Genomic DNA, 22,419 nt, shown 5'->3' on the forward strand with positions numbered 1-22,419 from the left:
GGTCGATGTTCTTCAGACGATTGCGTCTGCTTTCTACATGCATACGGTTGTAACAATTTGATGCCTAATACCGTTATTAGTAAGGAAATGTTTATAATTGTTTGTATCCTGCTTTCATAATGCATTGTAGCGAGCACTTGCTTAAAACAGTTCGAAATCAGATTCACGTTTCAAGCGCTGTATGGGCAGGTATAAACCTGCCCATACAGCGCTGCAAAATACTTTGGGAATTGTCATCGCAGGTCTGAGACTCATGGTTTAGTTAATAAGAAGTCGATTTAATAAAGTTGTGTTTTTTTTCATAGAAGTTTCCCTCAAAGACCTTTCTTGTTGGCTTGAACGTCTGCATAATATAGCATATTGGATGAGTAAACCCTCGCTAAAAAAGCTGGGAGTCGCTGGAACTAAACGATATTTATTACACGACAATATGATTAAATAAAAAAATAATATTGTAGTATTTCATTCAATTTTTTTACGAGGAGCAGACCATCCAATAGCTTTCCCACGTTGGTCCTACAGTTGTGACTATATGGCATCCTAAATTGAACTGATACATATATTTCTATTACTGTGTGAGTCTAGTAAAAAACAATAGAAAGATCGGAAATCTTACTTTGACCATCATGCTTCGATAACTGGCGGGCCAGTGATCGCGGCTTGTAAAAGTTCTGCGTCTTCTGGGCCGAACAACGTGCGTCAATGTGGTCGGCGATGGTGATAGTTGTAAATCGACATTGTCCTGGTCGCTTGTGTGCCATTTTGTATAGCAGGTAGCGTGTTTCGCATCCCACTCCATCGAACCCATACCCATACAGGCAGCACTACGACCCCTAGGGTTTCCGATGAGGGTGAACTCGAGTGATTCGTTCACCTGCCACGATGTCTCAGACTCGTCTTGAAGCTTTCGCGACACGTTGTGGTTCGTTTCAATGGCGGCAGCAAGACTAACGGTAGTTGTAACAGCAGCAACTTTGTTACAGGCACCTGGTGCAGCTTGCCCTCTACCGATGGTTCGCAAAGTAGTCCTTCGCTTTAGGTGGAGGCAAGAACCAATGTCACAAAGGGGGTTACGCCTGTCCCCTTGACGTGCGCGCGGTGGACTCGAGCTGTTGCTGTTGAAAATCGAGCTAGTGGGTTCAAAGCCAGACCAAAGGCTATGTCAGCAACGGTTCTTTTAGGTTCTGCTGCAGTGGGAGCGGTACTTATACAGTTTGTGTACGATGCTAGTAAAATCCTTTGTGAGCGTAAATCTCTGTATTTCCTCCTACGACGATAGTGGTGGGTAGACGAGGGTTGTCATTCGTCAAATGTAACAATCATTTCTATGGTGGACTACTCCGAAAGAGGCAGTTCCATTAGTTTGTTCTGGCGCTGCAGACGACTTGCTTGTCTGTTGTGCGCAAGCACATCTAGACGCTGCACACAAGAGGGCGTTCAGGTGGAATGAAAGAGACGCCGCGACTGAATATTTCCCTTAGAACGCAGACTACAATTATTGGCTAGCTATGATTCCTCCTCGTTGATGGTTTTACCATCGCAGAGCTTTTCGCTGGTCGACGATTGATGATAGCGATATTTTACAATATAGCTGACTCTTTGCGATGCTTCATTGAATGACTATTCGTTCTGAATTTCGAACCACCTGAAATACAGAAAGGGTACAGAAGAATGCTTCAATTGTGGGATGAGAAATGTTTGGGTGGAAAAAGACGACACCAGAGAAAAACAAGTCAGTATAAAATCTGAGGTCATTATATATATATATATATATATCAGATTAATTACACTATAATATATAGCACCTTTGGTTATGCGGGTTAAATACTACAGGGTACATAAAAATCAAAGGTCGATGTTAAATTTGTACATAAATTAAAAATATGAAAAAGCATTCTACTTGACCACACAGTAACCGTCGCTCCTGTGCAATAAGTGTTTGCCTTTATTTACAAATTGTCGTACTATTATTACACATTTGAGCTACTAGTTCAACTTCGAGGCACTTAAACGCTTGCGCTTATCATCTGTCCCTTTTTTTTTCAATATAAACTTACATATTACATATGGTTAGTTCGCTTAAACGGGGGTTATTATAGTAGTCTTCACTAAGGCCAAATTCAACTTTATATAGAAGTATCAATCTTATAGACGAACATGTTTGCCGTCTATTGATGATGACGTTTGGGAAACAAATTATACAAACGTACAAACGGTCCCCATCGATGCAAAAAGAATCATGAAAGCACGTGAAACACTAAGGAGCAATTACGGAAATCCACGAAAAACGCTCCGACAGAAGAGGGTATCAGAAAAGGATCGTTCCGCATTTGTCTGCCAAGTTGTCTTTATAGCACCTGTCTCATTGATGTGATACTTCGGAGTACAATGTTTTTTCCTACTACCGAACTTTTAAAAAGAGCACTTAATGCGTATGATTATGACGGTGCTCGTATACGGCCATGAGAGCCCCGTTATAGATACGCGCAGATGACGTGGCAGTATGGAAACTAGATTTAAGGTTTGCCTTCAGAATCACGATTCACACTAGTAGTAAATGTAACATATGATGAATCCAGTCTCAGTCAATCTTAATGGCAATGCTAAACGTGAAATTGTATATGTAAATATTATTGTTTGATCTACTATAAGCGGATAGATAAACCAATTAAAAATTTCATGACCGCTTCTTACGATGATAACTAAAAGCTACGTTTTCATTTAGTCGGACGCTTTCATTTAGTCGGCACCCTATTCGAATTATTCTTTGTCACCTTATATCACTGATGTGGTAGACTTTTTGGTGACTGTAGAACGGGAGGTTTTTCAGTAGCTAGAGACCAGGGGCGATATCTTTGTGAGAGAAGCAACGGCTTAAAACATGTCTCTGTACTATAACGTATAGCCATGTCGATCGAGCGATTTGCTTACTTTATCTAGCAAAAACAACGCGTCAGCTCGACATCATGGTAGCGGCCTGAGATGACAGGCACATTTGGATGTCGGACGAAAATCAGGCCACCAGATACAATCTAGATAGAAGGGAAACCAGATACATCTAGTCAAATAATTCAGCAAATGTATACCTGCCACGCTAGGACAAATTATGTTACTAGTGTTGGGATGAGCTTGCAACTGGGAGGCAACGGCGTGAATCAGGCAGCTTAACTCTGATCCATATTCAACCTACGTTTTCGTTATGTAGAAAATTTCTTACTTCTTTGCAAGTCTTTTTCTAAAGAGTTACAGTGACTATTGTAGCAATGAACGAACCATTTACATGACCAGCTTAAAGAAAACACCAAACATCGCTTACCTGTTGTATACCCCCATTCGTAAGACCAAAATGCTTGAATGGGTTTTTTTAAGCTTAGATTATGATGAATATAGGTACTGCTTGTCAATCCCTCAGTCAAGCACAGCAAAACATACCAGAAAAACAGCATTCCAACGTGGTATAATCGACAATGGCCGTTACATTTTCGGGCTCTCCAAACGGAACTCTTTCAAAGGCATTCAGGTATGAATTGATGACCTATACCATTGATCTGCTCGGTGAAATGTACGTACTAATAGTGTACAAATCAAAATTAATCCCATCCAAAAACGAATATAAAAGTTAAACCTACTTTAACTTTACCAGTAGCCACTACGCTAAGCTCATCAATGTACTTAAATGCTCCAATGGCACATAAAACGTATATCATACGTGCATCTTGCAGGGGAGAGCAGCCAGCGTTAGCTCGTTCGTGCATTATAATGTAAACACTAGTGTATATTTTTCTTTGAATACTTGCGTGGTGCCGTCAGCAACGATCCCTAAAGTAACATAAATGTAAGCTATATAGCCTTTCGATCGTAAGTCTAAGTCCTGACCCATAATTCGATGCCTATTCTGGAATGAATTTTAATGCAATTGTAAGGAGGTTCATAGGTTAGGCCGTTAAAAATAAATTCAATTTTTGAACGATGAGCTTTTAGCAGGCGATCGTAAATGCTCCAAACTTCTAGAAACTTTTAGGCAAACCGGGTGATCTTCTCCCGGAATCAAAAGTGAACAGATTTTCTATCTTGAAAATTAATGCTTCGTCAGAATTAATTTGAAGAAATTGCTAAATATATTAGGCAACGAGACCTTAAGCTAAAGCACGGTACGTAGTCAGTGCAAGCGTTTCAAAAGAAGAAACTACAGTGTTGAAAATTACCGATGCTAGAACCCGAAGGATAAGAATGCATTACTGAAGTCGATGAAGCTTTTCACAAATTATTCCACATGCAATTCGCAGATCTTTACCCAACAAAGAGCTTACCTAGAGCGCACAATGATCATGGACAAGGCATCGTTCAACCTTTACCGCTAGTCGAAGAACGACCGGGCGACAAAGTGGGTTACCCCAGAAAGAAATCAAGGTTCGTGGTATTGTCAAGAAAATTCGGACGTGAGATGATGGCAGTAGTTGCAGTGGACATCAGGGGGCATTTGCTGCTAAGGGACGCTCGCCTAAAATGAAATAAGGAATGCAACCAGCTATCTCGAGGTCTTTAAGAAATTCATAGGCCACTGACGCGAATGCAGTCTAGTTACTAGTTAACAATGCCAGACCTAATAGCTTTCTGGTTTGAACAAAGGAATATCTGACGTTGGCTTATCCCGCCTATTCTCCCAGCCTCTATCCCTGCGATTGCGGGACTTTCCATTCTGAGAAGAGCAACTGGTTGACAAACATATCTCATTACCGACTTCCTTCAACGAGTCATAAAAATAAAAGTAATATCTAAACATATGGCTGTTTAGAAACAACTGCTAAGCGGTAAAACAAGTGCGTAGCAAATAGAACAGAGTACCTCTAATAGGTACAACAATTTTTATTCTAGCCTAACTAGCTTAAAGGTTATTAAATTTTATAGGTCGGCAGTGTGTTTTGTGACAGGCTAATACTTTACCCGTTTTTGACCCTAGGCTACGCAAAAGATTTTTTTCATTTTTAATTTGTTGAGTTTCCCTATCGTTCGTGATTATTAGCCGGCTGGCTTCGGGTGATTTAATTAGGAACCTCATGGGGCGAACGAATTTTGTATCTCGAACCAATAAGTGTTCCGCGTGAAACAAAAGCGATTTTTCGACCCTTAGTTTATGTCGTTTCTATTGAGAGAATCTCATAAAGTGGGAAAAGCGCGAAAACGACAGGTCACTGGACAATGGCTGGTATACTTTCTAACTGCACTGGGTAGACAAAGATATCAAGAGAAAAAAATCCTACTGATAAGATAATTCAATTATGCTTTTCCGCGACACCGTCGGATTAAGCATGGCAAACGTCATTGAAATAACTTTGTTTCTTTTTCATCCAAAACCACCGTTTTGTCAACAGAGAGTTTAGCTGCCGTTAGCTACGAATAGTTTGTCACGTTGGCGTGTACATTTAGGTGTCTATCTCTTCATGAAGAAACACCGAAGACCGCTTTTGCATCGACAATTACCTAATATTTCTACGGAAAATCGCACACATTTCACCTGGGCGCAGAACCGAAAAGAAACCTGTCCGAATGACCAGCGTTACGAAGCGTTTGAGTCGCAGTGACTTAAATTGGTAATCGCTCAATTGATCATCAGGATGAATATATTAGTGTACGGTTGCGACGTTGCAGCACTGATTAGCCAATTTGGCTTTTAATATCAAAAGCCCTACGGTTACGGAAACCTTTCCCTTTTTTGGGGATTGAGGGCAAATGCGTGATGCGGACCAGAGACCAAATGCCTATGTATTAAGCAGTAAGTCGTACGTGTATGTGGAAAAATGAAAAATTAAAACGTACGCCTTAAAACAAATAAAAACCAATGCCAATTCTATGCTGGGTTTACGATGGTGTTCGGAGAGAAGCAGCTGTCTTCTAGGGGATAGATGTGAATTCTTAAAACGATCGTATTATTATTAGACAACGGCATCGAAACACGACACAATAAACAATTATAGACTTTGGCTTTTAATTTAAAACAATCGGTATACAGTAATAATCGTTCCTAACTTAATTTTCTTGCACGTAAAAAGATTTTCACATATCTATCAGTTATATCCATAGCGAATGCAAAATAACCTGTAACATGTCATTTTGCATTCGTTCAACTGTATTTCAACAATAAGGCACCCCTCCCCGTTTCTGTATAACAGTCTGAATTTTATAAATGAACTTTGACCGAATTCGCGGATCCTCTACCTACACGATAACATTGATAAAAACGCTTTAAGGATCGAGATATTTCCAAATTATCATTCGGTAATATGCAAGTTTATATAGACGACTAACTATAACTGTCGTTTATAGTGTTTGAACGAATCACTGTAATAAATATGCAACAAAGGGAGATGGTCTTCCGAATGCGTTTACCAGGGTCGAAACTTGAACGTTTTAGTAACGTTTTCGACTATTTTGGTAAAAAAAAAAAGAACTTTTGAATATTCCACTTTGTTGAACGTCATTAAATGACATGGAAGGGCAGGTCGTTTTACTAGCGGTCTTCCGTCCGCCTGCAACAGCAGGTGTGTGCACGCCATGCGAAAAATGAACTTGGTGTATACACCATCGCCTGCATGTACATGTACGTTGTTGGCAAAACGATGCAGGCTCATTAGTTCTCTCCGCATAATCTGCATGCGACGACGGGTGACGGTTTGAGATCGTCGTTCATCATCCAAGACAGGCCGAATTCATTGCATACGAAGGATTTTACAAAGGTACGGTGACCGAAGTATCGTATTCGACACGACGATGACTGGCGGCAATTGGCCGATCCAGTCGCGATAGGTAGAGAGAAGTATGGACACTAAGAGGCCCAGCTGCTTATCTCGTTCACCCCGCATTGTCTCATACAATAGAAACGGATTTGGTCTCCAGATCAATCATGTTGGTTTCTCAGCCATTTTCCACGCTACTCTATAATACATGCCCGCCGTAGTGTTTCAGCAGTTCCACATTGTTTCTCCGTGCACTTTTGCCTGTTCGAGCGCAGAACTACCACAGTTGGTAAAAAGATTGATATTCCTCGAAAACGGATGGTAGCCGAGCGTTAGTACCGGGAGCAGCAGCAGCAGCAGTAGTAATAATATCAAGCCCAGAGGCCCGCGACTGGTTTAAGCTACCACCGTAAACATTATTTGACACTTCGCTGCTTGAGATCGCAAAGTACATTCGCTTCCGCCCCCGTCCACCGAGACATTCACTATCGCCTCACAACGCACGTTCAACAGAGTTACGTTTACGTACGATCAACAACTACTGCTACACACAAAAAGTGGGCGATATCGAAAGCGCGCGGCACCTACGAGAGCAGAGGCCGCTTCCTGCCACGTCTGACAGAACCGCTATTCAAGCTAGACCGACTGCTCGGCGCTAAGGTAAGCGCACTCCAGCGGCTGGAAAACCGACAACAGTCGCTACGGCAGTGAACGAAGCAGTCGGGAAAGCAGCGCCAGTTGTAGCGAAAGTATTTCTTTGCGCGAAAGATTAGCCGACGAAAATAGAGGTGATGGCGTCGTTGTTGCGGTTCTTGATGAAGCAACTAGATGTCGGATGCTGCGGGATCGTTTGGAGGATCGATAGTTTTTTGGTACCATCCTCACTTGCTGACTGGTAGGCTCCTGTATTAGTAAGCAACTCATTAATGTATTTGGCAGTGTAGACACATCACTGTGGCTGTGGTCGTGTCTGTCTATTTATGTATCCAAGTGGAAGTCTGTCAGCGAGAACGCTTATAAGCGCTGAGCGCGCAGATGATGTGCTATATAGATAGACAGAGAGAAAGCAAGGGGGGAGAATGAAGAACATGGGTCAACTGTTAACTGTAGTTGTAATAGAAGTGGTCGTGCCTCAACAGACGACGTTTGACGAGTGGCTGGCGACAAAGGGAAACGTAGATATGAATTTGCAGGCTGTAGGCGCGGTGTCCTGAACGAGGCGGGGAGCATAGAGTTATGGAAAAAGTTTGCGGGAGTTCATGGGGGCTTGGGAGGAATTACGGGCACTAGATTGGGGTTAACTTATCCCCGAGCTGCTTGTTGAGCGAGAATCGATACAATCGCAGTGGCGTTCCGAGCCACTAGCAGTTGTCAGTGCCTTACTGCCGTCGCAGTCGGTGCTGCCGTCGGTTTCCCCTCTGGCGTTTGCGTTTGCGTTTCCACAAAATGCAGCCCAGACAGACTCATATAGACTGACTCGAACGGATCCACAAATGTACTTTGCGTCGGACGCGCGCATAGAGATTCGCGCCGAGATACCAAGGAAGTTTCGGTTAGTAGGTTCGTTCCCTTTTTCCCGACCCCCAAATTGCGGGTAACACCCTGCAACGACAATGACACCGTCATCATCGGTACTGCATAGGGAAAGATACACACGGATAAAGAAACTTACCTGGCTTCTGAGCAGCAAGCCTAGGTAGAGCGACTAGATGATTGTCGGGTAGTAAAAGTTTCTATGTGTGCCTGTGTGAATACGGGCGGATGCAAGGGCACGAGAGGTTACATGCTGGCTAACTGGCTCATGCGCAGACTAAACGGCAGCTGACCGAGCGTATTCACGTCAAAGATGAAGATGCAAAATAGAAGCGCTTTCCCAGCAACGGGTGCTAAAGGCGATAACAGTGATGCTTAAACTCATTTTTAGCTATCATGGGCTTGTTGACTGACTGAGTATTGCGTCCCGCTCAACGCAAGACGGACACTGGCTGACGGGCATTGGGTGACAAAATACAAAAAACGGCTGAGATAACTGGAAAGATAGGGTTACAACAAAGAGACGATATCATGTAAGGAGGCGGGCGCACCCTCTAGGACACGCATGCATACGGGGGTACAGCGCAACTGCACAGGCAATAATGGCTGTCATTATACGGGACGGAAGATGAATCAAGGGGTCTCATTTTGTCAAATATCTCTTTATCTATCTATTTATCTAGCGGAAGTGAATGCTGCCAAACTGAGTTATTCAATGATAACAACGACAGTGAGATCAAAAAGAGCAGCGGAGTAATCAAGGGCAATGTTGACTCTCTGGTTGAACTTGAATCAATTTACACATTCTATTAATAGCTTCCAGATTTTCGTTGACGGGGAACTTATTTGCACGGAGCAAGTTGACGAGGACGCAAACCTTCGCAGCACAAGCTGATCTAAAATGGGCAACAAAGGTGGGCCTAAAAAAGGCTAAGTACTCCTATTTGTTATGGGTTCCCATTTTGCTGTAGTATTATTTCATGCAACTAAAATACCGATACTTTAAGCTTGCTTTTTATTACTATCATTGTCAGGTGTTTAAATCATCAAGGTCCTGATAAAGGACGATTTCCATCACTGTCAAGACAGTCATGTCTGAGCCTGTTCACATATTCATTAGTTACATCCCTTTAATGATGACAATTACTGAGCTAACATACAAAGAAAACAATTGAACCTTCTTGGATTGTTAAGATTGTACGTACTCGTTGACTCTGCAGCCTGCTCTCCAAGTATCCATAGGTACCGGAGCTGGCTGAAAAACAACGCGCGTTCCCCAGATAAGCGCGATTCCAAAACACATGTACATTTAATCTCGACAAGAAAGGCGAGCCTTCAACCATTATTTGAGCTTCTCCTATGTGCCTTGGTATCATCAACGGAAGCCAATTAGACTAACCACGAGGATCCTGAAGTAGAAGTAGATTAGGAGAACTGTCCTGACTCCGAAAAAATGATGACCACTCGGGCACATATCTTATTTTTACGAAAAACGGAGCATATACGTACTGTCGGCACGGAAGCGTGCGTACCTTTTGACTTTATGGCGGATCTCAACGAGAGATTCCTATTCCTTGCCTTAGCGTAGCTTTTTAGACTTCGAGATATACTGTAAATCCTTTCTTTTAGTAAACCCTGGGCAAGCCTGAAATGGACAAGGCGCATCTTTCGTCGCAAATAAAATTCAAGCCAAACCGCGTATTACCTAATCGTTTCGTGGCAGCGATATGTTAATAACTGCCGCGAGTAGAATCTAGCGTGACTTAGTGGAAAAAAACCAAGTATATGTTGAATTTAAGAATATACCGACTTTACGCCTTTTTAAAATAGCCTCTTTGATATTTCGACAGATGGTATTACATGCAGAAAAGAAGAGTGAAATAAATATTTACACAAGTGTCTTCTTAAATTTTGAACGCTTTATCTGAGCCGTGTAAGATTTGAATAGCGGTTCTAACTTAGCATGGCTTGTAACTGTATTTGAGGTCAATATCTTAAGTTCGAAATAAAGCTTGTCAACCAGTACCATTTAGCTAAATCAAAATTCTGATGTCAGTATGCATTTATTCAAAAGTTAACTTCAACTAAACTTTTCATTAGCATGCTCATTTTGTTGTTTTTTTTAACGTTACCTAAATAATTGTTTGAGTGTGATAAATTTACAATGTCATGAGTAGCGGTTAGCAAGTTTTCTAAAGCGAGTCACAATGGCGTCATAGCTTGGAACAAAAGCCCCTAAACAATGAAAATGTCATGACGTAGGCAATACCATATAGCATCAGCCACTTCTTATGATCGGCCCCCGCATCTATAAATGATATGCTACAGATAGACAGTTGACTATCTCGTCTGACCGGTCTTGTCGTTCCTCGAAATGTTGACTCTCACAAGTATTCATTTGTTAAGATGTACTGGTACGACGCTGGTGTCATTGTCTTAAAACAAAAAAAAAAAATGGAGATTCGTGGGACTGCTTGCAAGTTGTGAACTTTGGCCACACATTCGCGGTCCGTGAACCTTAAACAGTCGAATCACTTTGTATATGAGATCGAACAAAACACAAATGAGCTCGGGAACATTGAAAGATGACATTTCAGATGATTCCGTTAAGCTTTCACCATGAGACATTAGAATCACTGCTTCAGTCAGAGATCTCAGCCGGAACATCTATGTTGTTCATCGCCTATAGTAACGCTTTCATCTTATCAATGAGATTCGGACGTGCGTAAATATTATAGCTGAGCCCGCTATTGTATTTGTAACTGCGTTGCATCCGCACGAAAGAAAGTAATATACGTGTTAATTAAAATGTTTCATATCTTTCGTCCAACGTAAAAAATGAAATCACGACAGTATAAAAATCGTCGAGCGCTAAATATTCATGACGTCTATTTTGTGTTTCTCTTTACGTAGAAGTAGAGCTCGTAGAACTCGAATTTGCCGTGATGTTCGAAAACGACGGACGAGATGCACTGGGTTGAAGGAGGATTCAGCCATTTTTTTACTGCAGTTTTTAAGCGTCCTTAACGTTTTATTTGCCCTCTTCCTTTCTCTATTCTATCTCTTCGTGTTCATGGAATGTATAAGCAAAAAAAAGTTGTTATAGGACTGCTTTTCCCTGGGCCTACTGAAAAGAATAGTGTTAGCAACAATTGAAAAACAAAAAATCGCGCCGCGCAGTTACAATTAACTCACATCTTCGAGGGAGTGATTATAGATATTCGTATACTTATATTGCTGTAAAGAGCAACACTCCCGGATTCTCCAGCCGACAGATTAGATCCTTGGGGGAAATGATACAACAAGATATTTTCGGTGATCTACGTCCTGTGCTAAGGCCGGTAGGCATTACTTCAGGTATCTGACTGCCAGCTTGAGTGTGGTTATGCCCGTATATTTAGCTAAAAACCCACTCTTGTCCCTGATTTTAGCAGATAAACACGTTATGCTATCGCAAAGGCAAAGGGGGCAATGGTATAGGCGAGGGCAAGGTGTTGGCAAAAAGTGGAAATCTTTTTTGAATTATCTCGAAGAATACCTAAGGCATTTAAGAGCAAATCGGTCTGATGTTAAACATTGACTGTCGGTCCTACCTAAGGCTCAACTTTTGCTATTGCGCATATAATTTGTTGGCAAGTTGAATTCGCGCATGTTTTTACTGGAAATGCCGCTATAAACAATTTCGTAGATGGCAATAATATTTGCCCTACTACCACTTTCATATTTATGTGGAATTCACTGCTGTTGACTAAATTAAGCCAGGTATATTTTTGCAGTAATGAGAAAACTACTCGCACACACCGGAAGAAGGGACGAAAGTTTTATTGATAATTTATGCCACTTAACTATGAACAAGGAATGGTTTTCTTTGGCCATTCTGGTATAATTTTTTTTAACTTTTCATTAACTTTCTTTAATAACTGCAATTATAGCTAGAAATCGGTTTCTTGTTTTGCGTTCGAGAGTCGTACAGCTTTCTTACTAGCGACCTTTCAGAGGCCCTTTTTGAAGCCCTAGGGTGAAGACTTAAAACCTGTTCTTTTTTTTATCTATGCCTACTAGGAATGCAACGTATTTTGCTTATTACGTTATTAGCTACCTAAGTATGCATTTTTATTACGAGCTACTTAATACCGATGTAAAGTTATCATATCTGTAATTGATGCAGCTGATCGTAAAATAATATTGCTATTTAAATGGACACTTCATTTAAAATACAAAGGAAAGCAACAAGAAGCTACAACTGATCCTTTATTTAATTTTTTTTATATAACGGAAAGTATGACGGGCATAATTGTTGGTTTCCAATATGAGTAACATCGTTACGTTTATCTTTATTTCTCCGATAAGCTAGTGGCTTGGTTTTTTTTTAAGCAATATATAAAAGCACAAACTGTCCACTGGTGTACAGTCCACCTGTAAAGTTTAACGCTTCCATACAAAACAAAGAGACCCAATAACACATCTGCGATCATCTTGACGTCCCACAAACACGCCAAAATTATTTTTTCCACCGCTAAGTGAAGGCCCAAAGGCACGAGGTCCAACGCTTAGTAAGTAGTTCTACAATGTCGGACGAATACTTAAGTAGTGGGATCTTAGGTCTCAGCACGTGACTCTTTCAAACGAGCTAAAGGAAGTTGTGTATGATTCCCGATAAAGCTCACGCCGCAGCACTATTTATTAAAGCGAGTTCAAATCATCCCTGATCGCTGTATGACGACGTAAAGTATCCGAACGATAAATTCGTCGGTTAATTCAACGGAGCTCAGATTGACACGAAATTGGCCTATCGCTATCGGTCAGTTAGTCTAGCTTCGAGGTTTTCCTAACCTGGACTTTAGTCTATAGACTGACGTTATATAAATTTGTTTTATCATTTTACAGATCTTGTTCATATTCCAATTCATCTAGCATCGAATCTCTAAGATCTGACCTTAACTATACACCAGCGACTTTTTCAAAGTTTCTTTTTCGCCAAACATGGTAGGAATAGGTAGACGAAAAGTATTGCTTGGGTTAAGATTCATCTAAATCACAATCCAACTACAGTAGTTTCTCTGATGCTGCAATGGTAATGTACTAACCTGATAAATTTTGGACAAATGAGGTATGGTTCGTGCGGGGACGGGCCAGCCTTCTGCAGCGATATCTAATACCGGCGGTGCCAACCATAAATTTTGAAACAACTCATTCTCCTTTGATTCGGTCACAATCATGGAGAATGTGCGTTTGTAAATACAATTTGCTTTTTTTAAGTTCAAGCTTCAAGAAAGTTCCAGCCAGGCGTTCAAGGATTTCCCTTAAACGACCTCCAGATCAAATAAGTACCCCATAGCTTAAGGCATTTAGGGCATTGCTTCCGTCAAAGATCCGTCAAATGCGCCTGCTTGGCTTCGTAGCCACGCACTCGCCACCTGTGTTCTCCGTACCGAAAAACAGTAAACAGAGTATGAAAATTACACGATACTGTAGTCATGTCATATAATTCCTTACGAAGAAAGCTTACGAACCGGTCTAGGCGGACGTTTGCGTTTAACATTCGTCACATATAAGCTAATTTAAGTCGTCTCTCAGTGTCATCAATCGTGTTTATGCAGTCACTGAGTGACGAGAGAAGTCGCGTAAAATATTTGTCATATGTGCAGCTTTTTTTTTTGGAGGTTAAGGCAAATGCATTATGCAGACCGGACATCACTTTGTCCGGTACTGTGGGACTCTCACCCACTAAACCCTGGACCCCTTTATCAGCTTGGGCCATGGTTCGAGATATGTTTGATATTACTTCAAAGTCATATGTGTAGCTGCTTCAAGTTTCCTTTCCAATCCGATGGTGGGAAAGTTCGCAAATGTCTGATCGGTGCTCTATAATACATTCCCGAATACACTTGGATTTTACCGTACAATAGATACATTCTGAACTCAGTTATATAGTAGGACGCATATAAGGTTTCGTAGACATAGAAAGGCGTACGTAGCAAAATACTCAAACGATACAAAAAAAGGAATGGTTACATTTCTAATACAAAATTGATGTTTAATCGGGTGACCCCTCTCATAACCGCTGAAATGTCTGGCGACAAAATCCGTGATGAATTAATTATATGTCACATCGACGTAAAAAAATTGGCACGACCAATAAAAATTACGAAAAAGGTTTACATCATGAGTACCAAATAATATATATGCATGTGCCACTATATAAATGAAGCTGTCATACTTTTACATTTTAGCCCTTACAAGTAGACTGGTCTATATTTAGTTGAAAAAAAAAAAGATTTCAAAATCCGCGATCTTTAAGGCGTTGTGATTTTTAGAATCAGTTTAAGAAATGTCCCCCCTGTGCGCCTAATACAGTGCCTTTTAACCTTATTTACACCTTTTGACCGCTTTATTATACGAACTATAAGATGCGAGACATCTAATGATGTGTGACTATATGCTTGTATAATACGCATTGCCTGTTATTCCTTAGCCTTAGCGATCTATTTATTATTAGTTTTATTGTGGAGGCATAAAGACCTTCATTATCTAATAAATTGACTAGAAGTTCTATGCAAACTCCTTTGGCCATAACGAAGTCATAAACAGGTACTGAATACCTCATTTAGAGTACTCCTCAACATTACTGCATTACTTAAAACATGACCGCCTTTCTTTAGCTGACTCGTGTTAACTGAATAGAGACAATTTAACAGTTCTCTTATGAAAGTGCTGATTTTGCTTAATCCGAACGAACGGCTACGCTTCCGTACGTAGAGAACTAATAGATAGAAAGAACTAATCTATTAGCTGTTTCTATCTCTTAGTTCTTCTATAAGTCTTCACGTCGATAACATAAACTATAGGCAAACTATTACTCAGCTAATATTGCAAACAAGTATTCTAGCAGTATGGCATATATACACCTGCCATACTATAGAGAGAGATAGCTTATATACTAGGATAGAAAGCGATTAAGGTCACGCATTGAAGTTTAATAATAGGTATATTGACAACTTACAATAGATGTCTTCGTAAACTACAATCTTGGAGATAAGAGCTTTCGTGAGCACACAACCGTTCAGGCTTGTTCTTTTTTTTCGGTTTTGAAGAGCACAAATGAGAGCACATCAGTCAGCTTGGCAACAATAGCACGAAACAACAAGTTTATCAAAGTTCTAATTGATGCTTTCGTCACTTCAGTATCCCATAACCACTTTTCTTATATCATAGCGTAACCCCTCAACTGCCGCCGCACACCCGCTTCACTAGCGCACCAGATTACGATTTCGGCAAAACTTTTTATCACCTTTGCTAATTTCTAATATATTCATTCACATGCAATAAGAATACATAGTTTTGCCATTTATAGTTTCTCTCATGTAACAACTTATTTACGGACAGATTCGGGCCGTGATTTCCTTTAGCGCACAACACGGGCACTAGCACCTTGCACGAAAACTCTTCGTGCTACTTCACATACGTCATTCATAACGCATTCGTCATGTTGATCGCATGGACAACGTTGGATCCCCCATGCCTCCGATTGTCTAGCCAGGCAGAAGCCCAGAGGACGTGATGGGGCTGATTTCCCTCGCTCTCAAGCGACCGGTCTCATACCCTTTCTCAGTAATGCTGGGACCCTCTCCGTCGACCAGGAGAAAGCGCGTTCGACACTCGACGTATACTCGTACTAGAGTAGCGCAATATGTCGGGCAATGAATAAATGCAACTGTTGCGCTGAACGTTTATCAATGTATACAATTATCCAGTAGATCCTTTTGTATAAGCCAACTAGAAGCTTCGATCGTTACGGGGAAAATACTTCACTGATGGAAAATTAACTTTGACAAACTCTGCTTGTAAAAATTTTAAACCAAATAAGGTACATTAGAAATACAACACTTTTCTCGACCGACACAACGTATTGTGTCGTCGTGGTAGCAACTTAAGACACGGAAATACGATTTTTGGCTCTATTTGGAATAGGCTTCTTGACCGAATTTTTCAAAGGGTCATTAGCTAGGGGTGGCGAGGGGGTCAATTTTTGAGATGTTTTTATGTCAAAATCAAGCATGATCGCCATACTGAAATCCTGTTCTCCTGAGCTTGTACATGTTTCGTAACTGTATTGGCCGAGTAAATCTCTTACTACAAGGCCGATAGCTTCGCAGGTTACGTCGTTAGCATCTCCGCTCACACCATAATGCTCGATCCGACTCAAGACCAAATATAGCCTTGATCAGCTAAATAGAAAGAATTAATATAGGTATGAAGTCGGACAGGTCATTCGTAAATTACGTGCAGCTTGACATTTTGCAACCACGGTTAAGAACAACGTATCGACACCCGTCTGTATCAGAAGAAAAATAGGAACTTCCCTGCTTCGATGCACATTAGATTTACGAAGTCCATACATCAGGTAAAGTCTACACTTAGGGTTGTACAGACAACCTAAGGCATCGAAAGGAATCTCAACCTGAAGAATGACGAGTCCCTCAATCGCGATCACTCGTCATAAACGAACCTTATTTACTATTATTTATTATTATCTTGTTAAAAGATGTATGACTACTTTAGCCTTCTGTTGCCTGTTCTTTTATTCGGGCTCATTCCTTTGAAAAAATGTCACGTTAATATGAACCTTATGGAAGCCACTAATTAACGCCAACACTCCAAATATAGCCGTACGTGTTCTACCTGTAAGCAGTCGACATCATCAGTATTTTTCTGCCTCCGTCTTATAGCCATAGATCCATCTCCAGAACAACCTATTGTCCAGAGGCGCTTTTTTTTTAACATGCTTTGGCTCTATCTCTTCACGATATGGAAGTCATATATAGCAATCTGGTAACTTTAACTTGCCCTACACCCGCTAAGGATAGGTGGCCAATCACGTAGTTGGCAAAACTTCTTGTTCCCAATGTCAGATATGCTATCGAGTATCGCACTGCATTTCAATTCCTGATTTCCCAGCATCGCTATACTATATGTTGCAAAGTAACGCTCAGTGTTTCCTGATAAATAACGTATTTTCTTTAAAAATTTAATTGCCGAAAAGTTCCGTCGTTTCACGTCACAATTAGCGATTGCAATGTCTAAAACTTCTACATTCAGCTCGGGGTCATCAACTGAACCGATGTTTCTCTCCTATGCTACCGTTTATCCATTTATCTTCATAAAGATGTAGAAGTCTTTTGCTGCGATAACTGAACCTTCAAAAGTCTTCAGCGAAGGGTTTTTCGTTGTGCGACTAATTTCCCAAGTGTACTATGGACGCGTGAAGGCGTGAGGTATATCTTGCGCGTTTACTCCAAAACTGCCGCTCTCTCATCGTTCAAATTCCCAAAGATGAAAACTTAGAGATGTACCAAATTAACTGCACGCCCTCGTCCCGTAGCGCATTGTAAGTTATGTGCATGGCCTTCCCATACACACACATGTATATATATATTTATTTGACGCCATAGACAACATGCATTTCGATAATCCTCTACCGGTAATGCCGATAGAGAATTATCGAAACTCTGCTATCAGCCTTCATTACTTTCTTGTACACCGACGGTTTTAACTGCTTAACTTATCGGTCTCTCTTTAGAAACATAGGAAAACGCAAACAAGTCAAAATAGCAAGTATTAAAAATCTTTTCGATGGCAACATATATATTATGTAAATATAAATGTAAAGCAGCATTAATGTGATGTACGACGCTTGTGGATGTGCACACGTTCAGCGATTGCCTACCGACACTAAGGCAGCCATATAACCGTCGACCTCGCTTTTAAACACTGAATCACATAGTCTTCGTTGTCACCCACTGAAAGCTGTATACGTAAAAACTAGACTGACGATTCATTTGAAATATTTTAGAGAATTCCTTTCGTTACGTCGCTTTCGTTGAATACGATACGCATCTCTCGGAACCTGTACACATGAGGCATGTAGGTCAAGTTTTCATATAGCCCGTACGATAGGACAAACTGAACGCAATATCTCGTTCGGGAGTTGAAAAATTATTCGTATACCTCCTGTTTGAGCTCACTATTCTAACTTTGCGGTACAACTCTTTCTGCAACTCGGGAAGGTTACAATGAATGACCTTCCAGCGGTCGGCTGCTGTGTTCGTAGTAGAGCAAACGAAGTTAGTTTCCTTCAAAGCTTAATGCCGCTTGGAATAAGTCGGTCTTTTTAAAAACCAACCTTATTTGAAGGTTATCGATTTCTACTAGAGGGGCCTTGGATAAACGTTCCGCATATCGCATGCTACTCTATGCTAAACACTCGGCAGGGGTTAGCTGTGGGTGGCATGGTTCGCCTAACCACATGACAATCTTATAAAAGAATTTAATAAAAAGTAAAAATGGATGAACGATTCGACCGGCCTATCCAACCCTGGACCCCCTATTCCTCTAATTTTTGCTCATTCCGGCAGTGCGACAATTTCAGGACACAATTCACGACACAGGACGTCACGCAATCAGAAATTTACTAGACCGTCATCGTCTAACAACTAAATAATGTTAAAGAAACTCCAATATAAATGTAGCTATAAGACAGTCGTGACCAATGATAGTAATAAAAGCATGATGGATCATCAAGAGCTCACTCCCGCCAGGGTTTCTGGACACTCCGCGATCATTTTTGATTTCTGTTGAATTAGCAAACAATCTTCCGCCGCAGTAGTGCAGACGCAGATCCAGTGGTTAACGCTGAAAGCTAAATGGCTTTTTCCGTACTTTAGGTTGTGACCTCGTTTTTCGTGAGTAGCTAGGTAAATCTTACACTATGTATATGTATAAATGTATTCTCCTGAGTCCCGTAGGAAAGAAACACAACAAGAGTCTGTAGTGTTGTCGCAAGCCCATTAAATTTTTTTTGTGTAAAAATCAACAAACTGACATTTTAAATATAGTGATGTATTTTGATAGAAAATTCAAATAAAAACTTAGGACCCACTATCATTTTACAGTACCCAACAAACGATCACGTACTGTTAAGCGTGGAACGCAAAAATCTTCACCAATGGAGTGTGCTATAAGTTATACAAAGAGTGTCCTGGCAATTTACCTGTGCAGGTTAACTATACAATTATTAACCAGAGAAGGACCTCAATACATTTTGTTTATCATAATTCTGTGGGTGGGCGTATGGGGAAAATGATACGCGGTTATGAAAAACCTGGCAGGATTTTGGATTCTTTAAAAAAATTTTTTTTCCTAGGCCACTCCCGTCACAGCTTTTTAGTGAACGGAACTACAGCTTGAAAATGGCTATTGGAAGAACCTGAAAATTGAATTCGGGTGTACCACTAAATTTCCAACTTGGATTTAACTATAACTCTGAACTGAATATAAAATCTAATCGTTTTCCCTTGTAAAAATCTGGTCAACAAGTGATATTTACAGGTGTTTCACACTTCCGATATGACCACCTCACGCTTTGCCAGTTCGATTCTTATCCATCAAATCCTTTTATTTTTCTCCGTGACAAAAACAAATTATACATAATATTACTTTATACAATGACGTATTCACAAACGATTATCGAAGCACTTCCTGAGTTTTAAGCGTTTACCAAAATGCTTATGAATGCAGGTAAGACTGCAAGTAAGTTCGCAGCATCAGCCCATCTTCTGCGCACGCTGCGGGCATCTGCGTTCATTTCGTAATTCATCCGAGAATATCAAGCAAAAAAAGTTCAGATGAGAGCCTCTGGGGCCTATTCGTGTACGCGAAATAGGGCGAAAATTGCTTTTAAAATTGGGTACTTCATCTTTCACTTATTTAAGGCAAACCCGTTTGACCCTGTTCGGGCTGTCCAGTAAAGACAACACAGCCACAAATGCAATCATTGCGTTGTACTCACATAGCAACGCTATTCCATATAAATAGTATATCCATAGGGAAGAAATCACTCAACAACTGTACGGCGTAGAAACGTACGTACCGAAACAGGTATAAAACGTTTGTTTTGTAGCTGTTTTCTTCCGAACCGATTGGCTATAGTATATGTTATACAACGCATGCTTTATGTGCAACTCTGCCTTTGCGTAAATAAAAGTATTTTCAATTAAAGTTAAGTTTATCTAAAGGAAAATCAATCACTGTTCAAAGAATTCGATAAGTGCTTATTACTCTTCCATATAGCTACCGTCATACAACAGGCAGGGGCTCTTATTAATTCGATATCACGGAAAGGGTCCCGCCCAGACATTTTGTCAATAAGCAAATAGTTATGTTTTTACATCTTAACCTCATCAATAGGAAGGTCTAAATAGTTATAGAATAGCTATACTCACACTGTTCTCACATGTCTTCACCTAATGAAATTGTGGGCATTTCTTTAGAAGCATGATAGATATTGCTAATAAATTATACAATTATAAAATGTTCTCCCTGTGGCCAGCAAATTTGTCATGTAAAGATTCAAATATTTTCTCAAAGATTAAACAAATAGACAATGTACGAATCTTCAGTTTGTCCTGTCCTAGTTTCTTACTAATAAAAAATGTGTTTTTCCACTTTGGAGACGCTAAATATCGTCGACCTTTTCTGTAATTATCTATTTTCCTACAATGAACCCTGCTTCGATCAAGCCATCTTAGAAATTTAATGAATGGTTCTTCTCAATTGTTCCGTTGGTCTTGCTCGTGATAGTGGTTGCTTTATCCATCTGCCTTCATTTCGCCGAGCGATAGCTGGACTCGATGGATCAGATCAGCTGAGCTTCGCATACTCATTCACATGGACACCATGGCACTTATCGCAATTCCAACGTGATACGAGGTACAAGAAATGATGGTGTTCATGAGATGCTTCTTCCTGGCAGGCGAACTGGCGAATGAGTGACTGCTGCTGATGGAAGGGTCCATGTCCAAACACAGGTCATAAAGTCGAAGAGCAGCCAGTACAGGAAGCCTAAACAGGCCAAGTTGCTAGTAGCAAGACGACGTAACAAAGCAGGTGATAGCAACAAGCAAAGATTAGCGAAGCAGACTAAGGACTAACTAGTCCTCTTATGCCCATCAGTTCTAGACAGCTACAGCGTCGGACAGGACGCGAAAAAGCTAAAAATCTGATCCACAAATACGTCAGCCCTGGACAGGTAGTTCTAAAATCTAATGACAGCGTCTTTGCCAGCAGATTGGCCACTACCAGCAGTAATAACAACGACCTGGCAGATGGAACTGACAACTCGCAATTTCTCAGCTTTCGTAGTCGCCAGCAATGATTCTTTGTCGCTTTCTTGCTTGACCGTTTGGGGCAGGCCACTCGTTCTTCTTTTGATCACGTAGTCACACATATGTCGTAAGTTGCAAGCAGGACAAAACGAACTAACACGGCTAGTCGTTTTGTGCGACCCTCGCTACCGACTACTTCACTGTGTACAGTATCCTTCTTTGAAGGACAAAACGAAACCGTGCGCGCGAAAGCCAAAGAAGAGAATGTCCACGACATGAGCTTTTACCCTATCGTCCCCTCCATCCACTGTTTGGGCGAACTTCCCATCTCACACAGGTTTATGGTCAACTGAAGGACTACCGAATAGGTAGTAAGGGAAAAATCGACCTCCTGATCTCCAGTCTGGCCTGATTAGAGCCTGCGCACAGGCAATCACATTACTGCTTTTGTGTGCGGTGTTGCCGCTCTTACAAATCAGGACACCGATTTATTTGTCTATTTCTATCCGTAGCAGCCAAGGCGCAGATAATGTTTACAGTGAAGAGGCAAGAGAAGACGAAAACTGATTTTTTCTTTCTTACTGCCGTACGGTAATCATTAGTTGGGACAGATACAATGAACATCGGTGAGGTACAGGTGATTACTGAAGAAAAAATATAGAGAAACTTTATTTTCTCTGGGATCGACATTTCGGAAAGGTTGTAGTCGACTACGTATATCGTATTGTATTATATATAACTTCTGAACAGTTCCCTCTGCAGTGAATCCCGCGCACGCGAACTCTGTAGCGCTCATCGAGAACGGTACGAGACAAGGTCGACCCGCTCAAGCCGACCATCCAGCAGCATATGGCTGGCCACGAAGCACTCCTTCACATCGATTTATCTGATAAGTAATCTTAGTAGAGCTGGAACTCTTTTCGTGCGGCTAGCCCATGACGAAGGGTCTGTTTTATCCTAAGCACTATGCTTGCAAACGCTATGCGACC

General features: G+C 40.9%; 1 protein-coding gene and 1 long non-coding RNA gene across 7 annotated transcripts in view; one reads left to right on the forward strand and one right to left on the reverse strand.

The window, feature by feature from the left end:
* The window catches only part of LOC111262566 (aminopeptidase NAALADL1), a 74,375-nt gene that overhangs the window by 50,000 nt on the left and 1,956 nt on the right, over positions 1–22,419 (reverse strand). Inside the window, exons 1-2 of one of the 5 annotated variants that reach the window (XM_022836899.2) lie at positions 15,271–17,962; positions 617–1,645 (exon numbers count right to left, since the gene is read on the reverse strand). In XM_022836899.2, the coding sequence (XP_022692634.1) occupies positions 617–814 (198 nt within the window). In that variant the 5' untranslated portion in view covers positions 815–1,645; positions 15,271–17,962. Of the gene's footprint in view, positions 1–616; positions 1,646–4,310; positions 4,386–15,270; positions 17,963–22,419 lie in introns of those variants that run through there. The other 4 variants (XM_022836898.2, XM_022836891.2, XM_022836892.2 and 1 more) reach the window with 4 other exon arrangements.
* On the forward strand, positions 5,976–10,273 carry LOC111262570 (uncharacterized). 2 transcript variants are annotated; one of them, XR_002681704.1, is made up of 3 exons: positions 5,976–6,734; positions 9,084–9,181; positions 9,302–10,273. It is a non-coding gene; the product is annotated as an uncharacterized LOC111262570 (long non-coding RNA). The 2 variants fall into 2 exon arrangements; XR_002681705.1 differs by having other exon boundaries at positions 9,510–10,273.

Source organism: Varroa jacobsoni, unplaced genomic scaffold (genome assembly GCF_002532875.2).
Source record: "Varroa jacobsoni isolate VJ856 unplaced genomic scaffold, vjacob_1.0 scaffold_675, whole genome shotgun sequence".
NCBI lineage: Eukaryota > Metazoa > Arthropoda > Arachnida > Mesostigmata > Varroidae > Varroa > Varroa jacobsoni.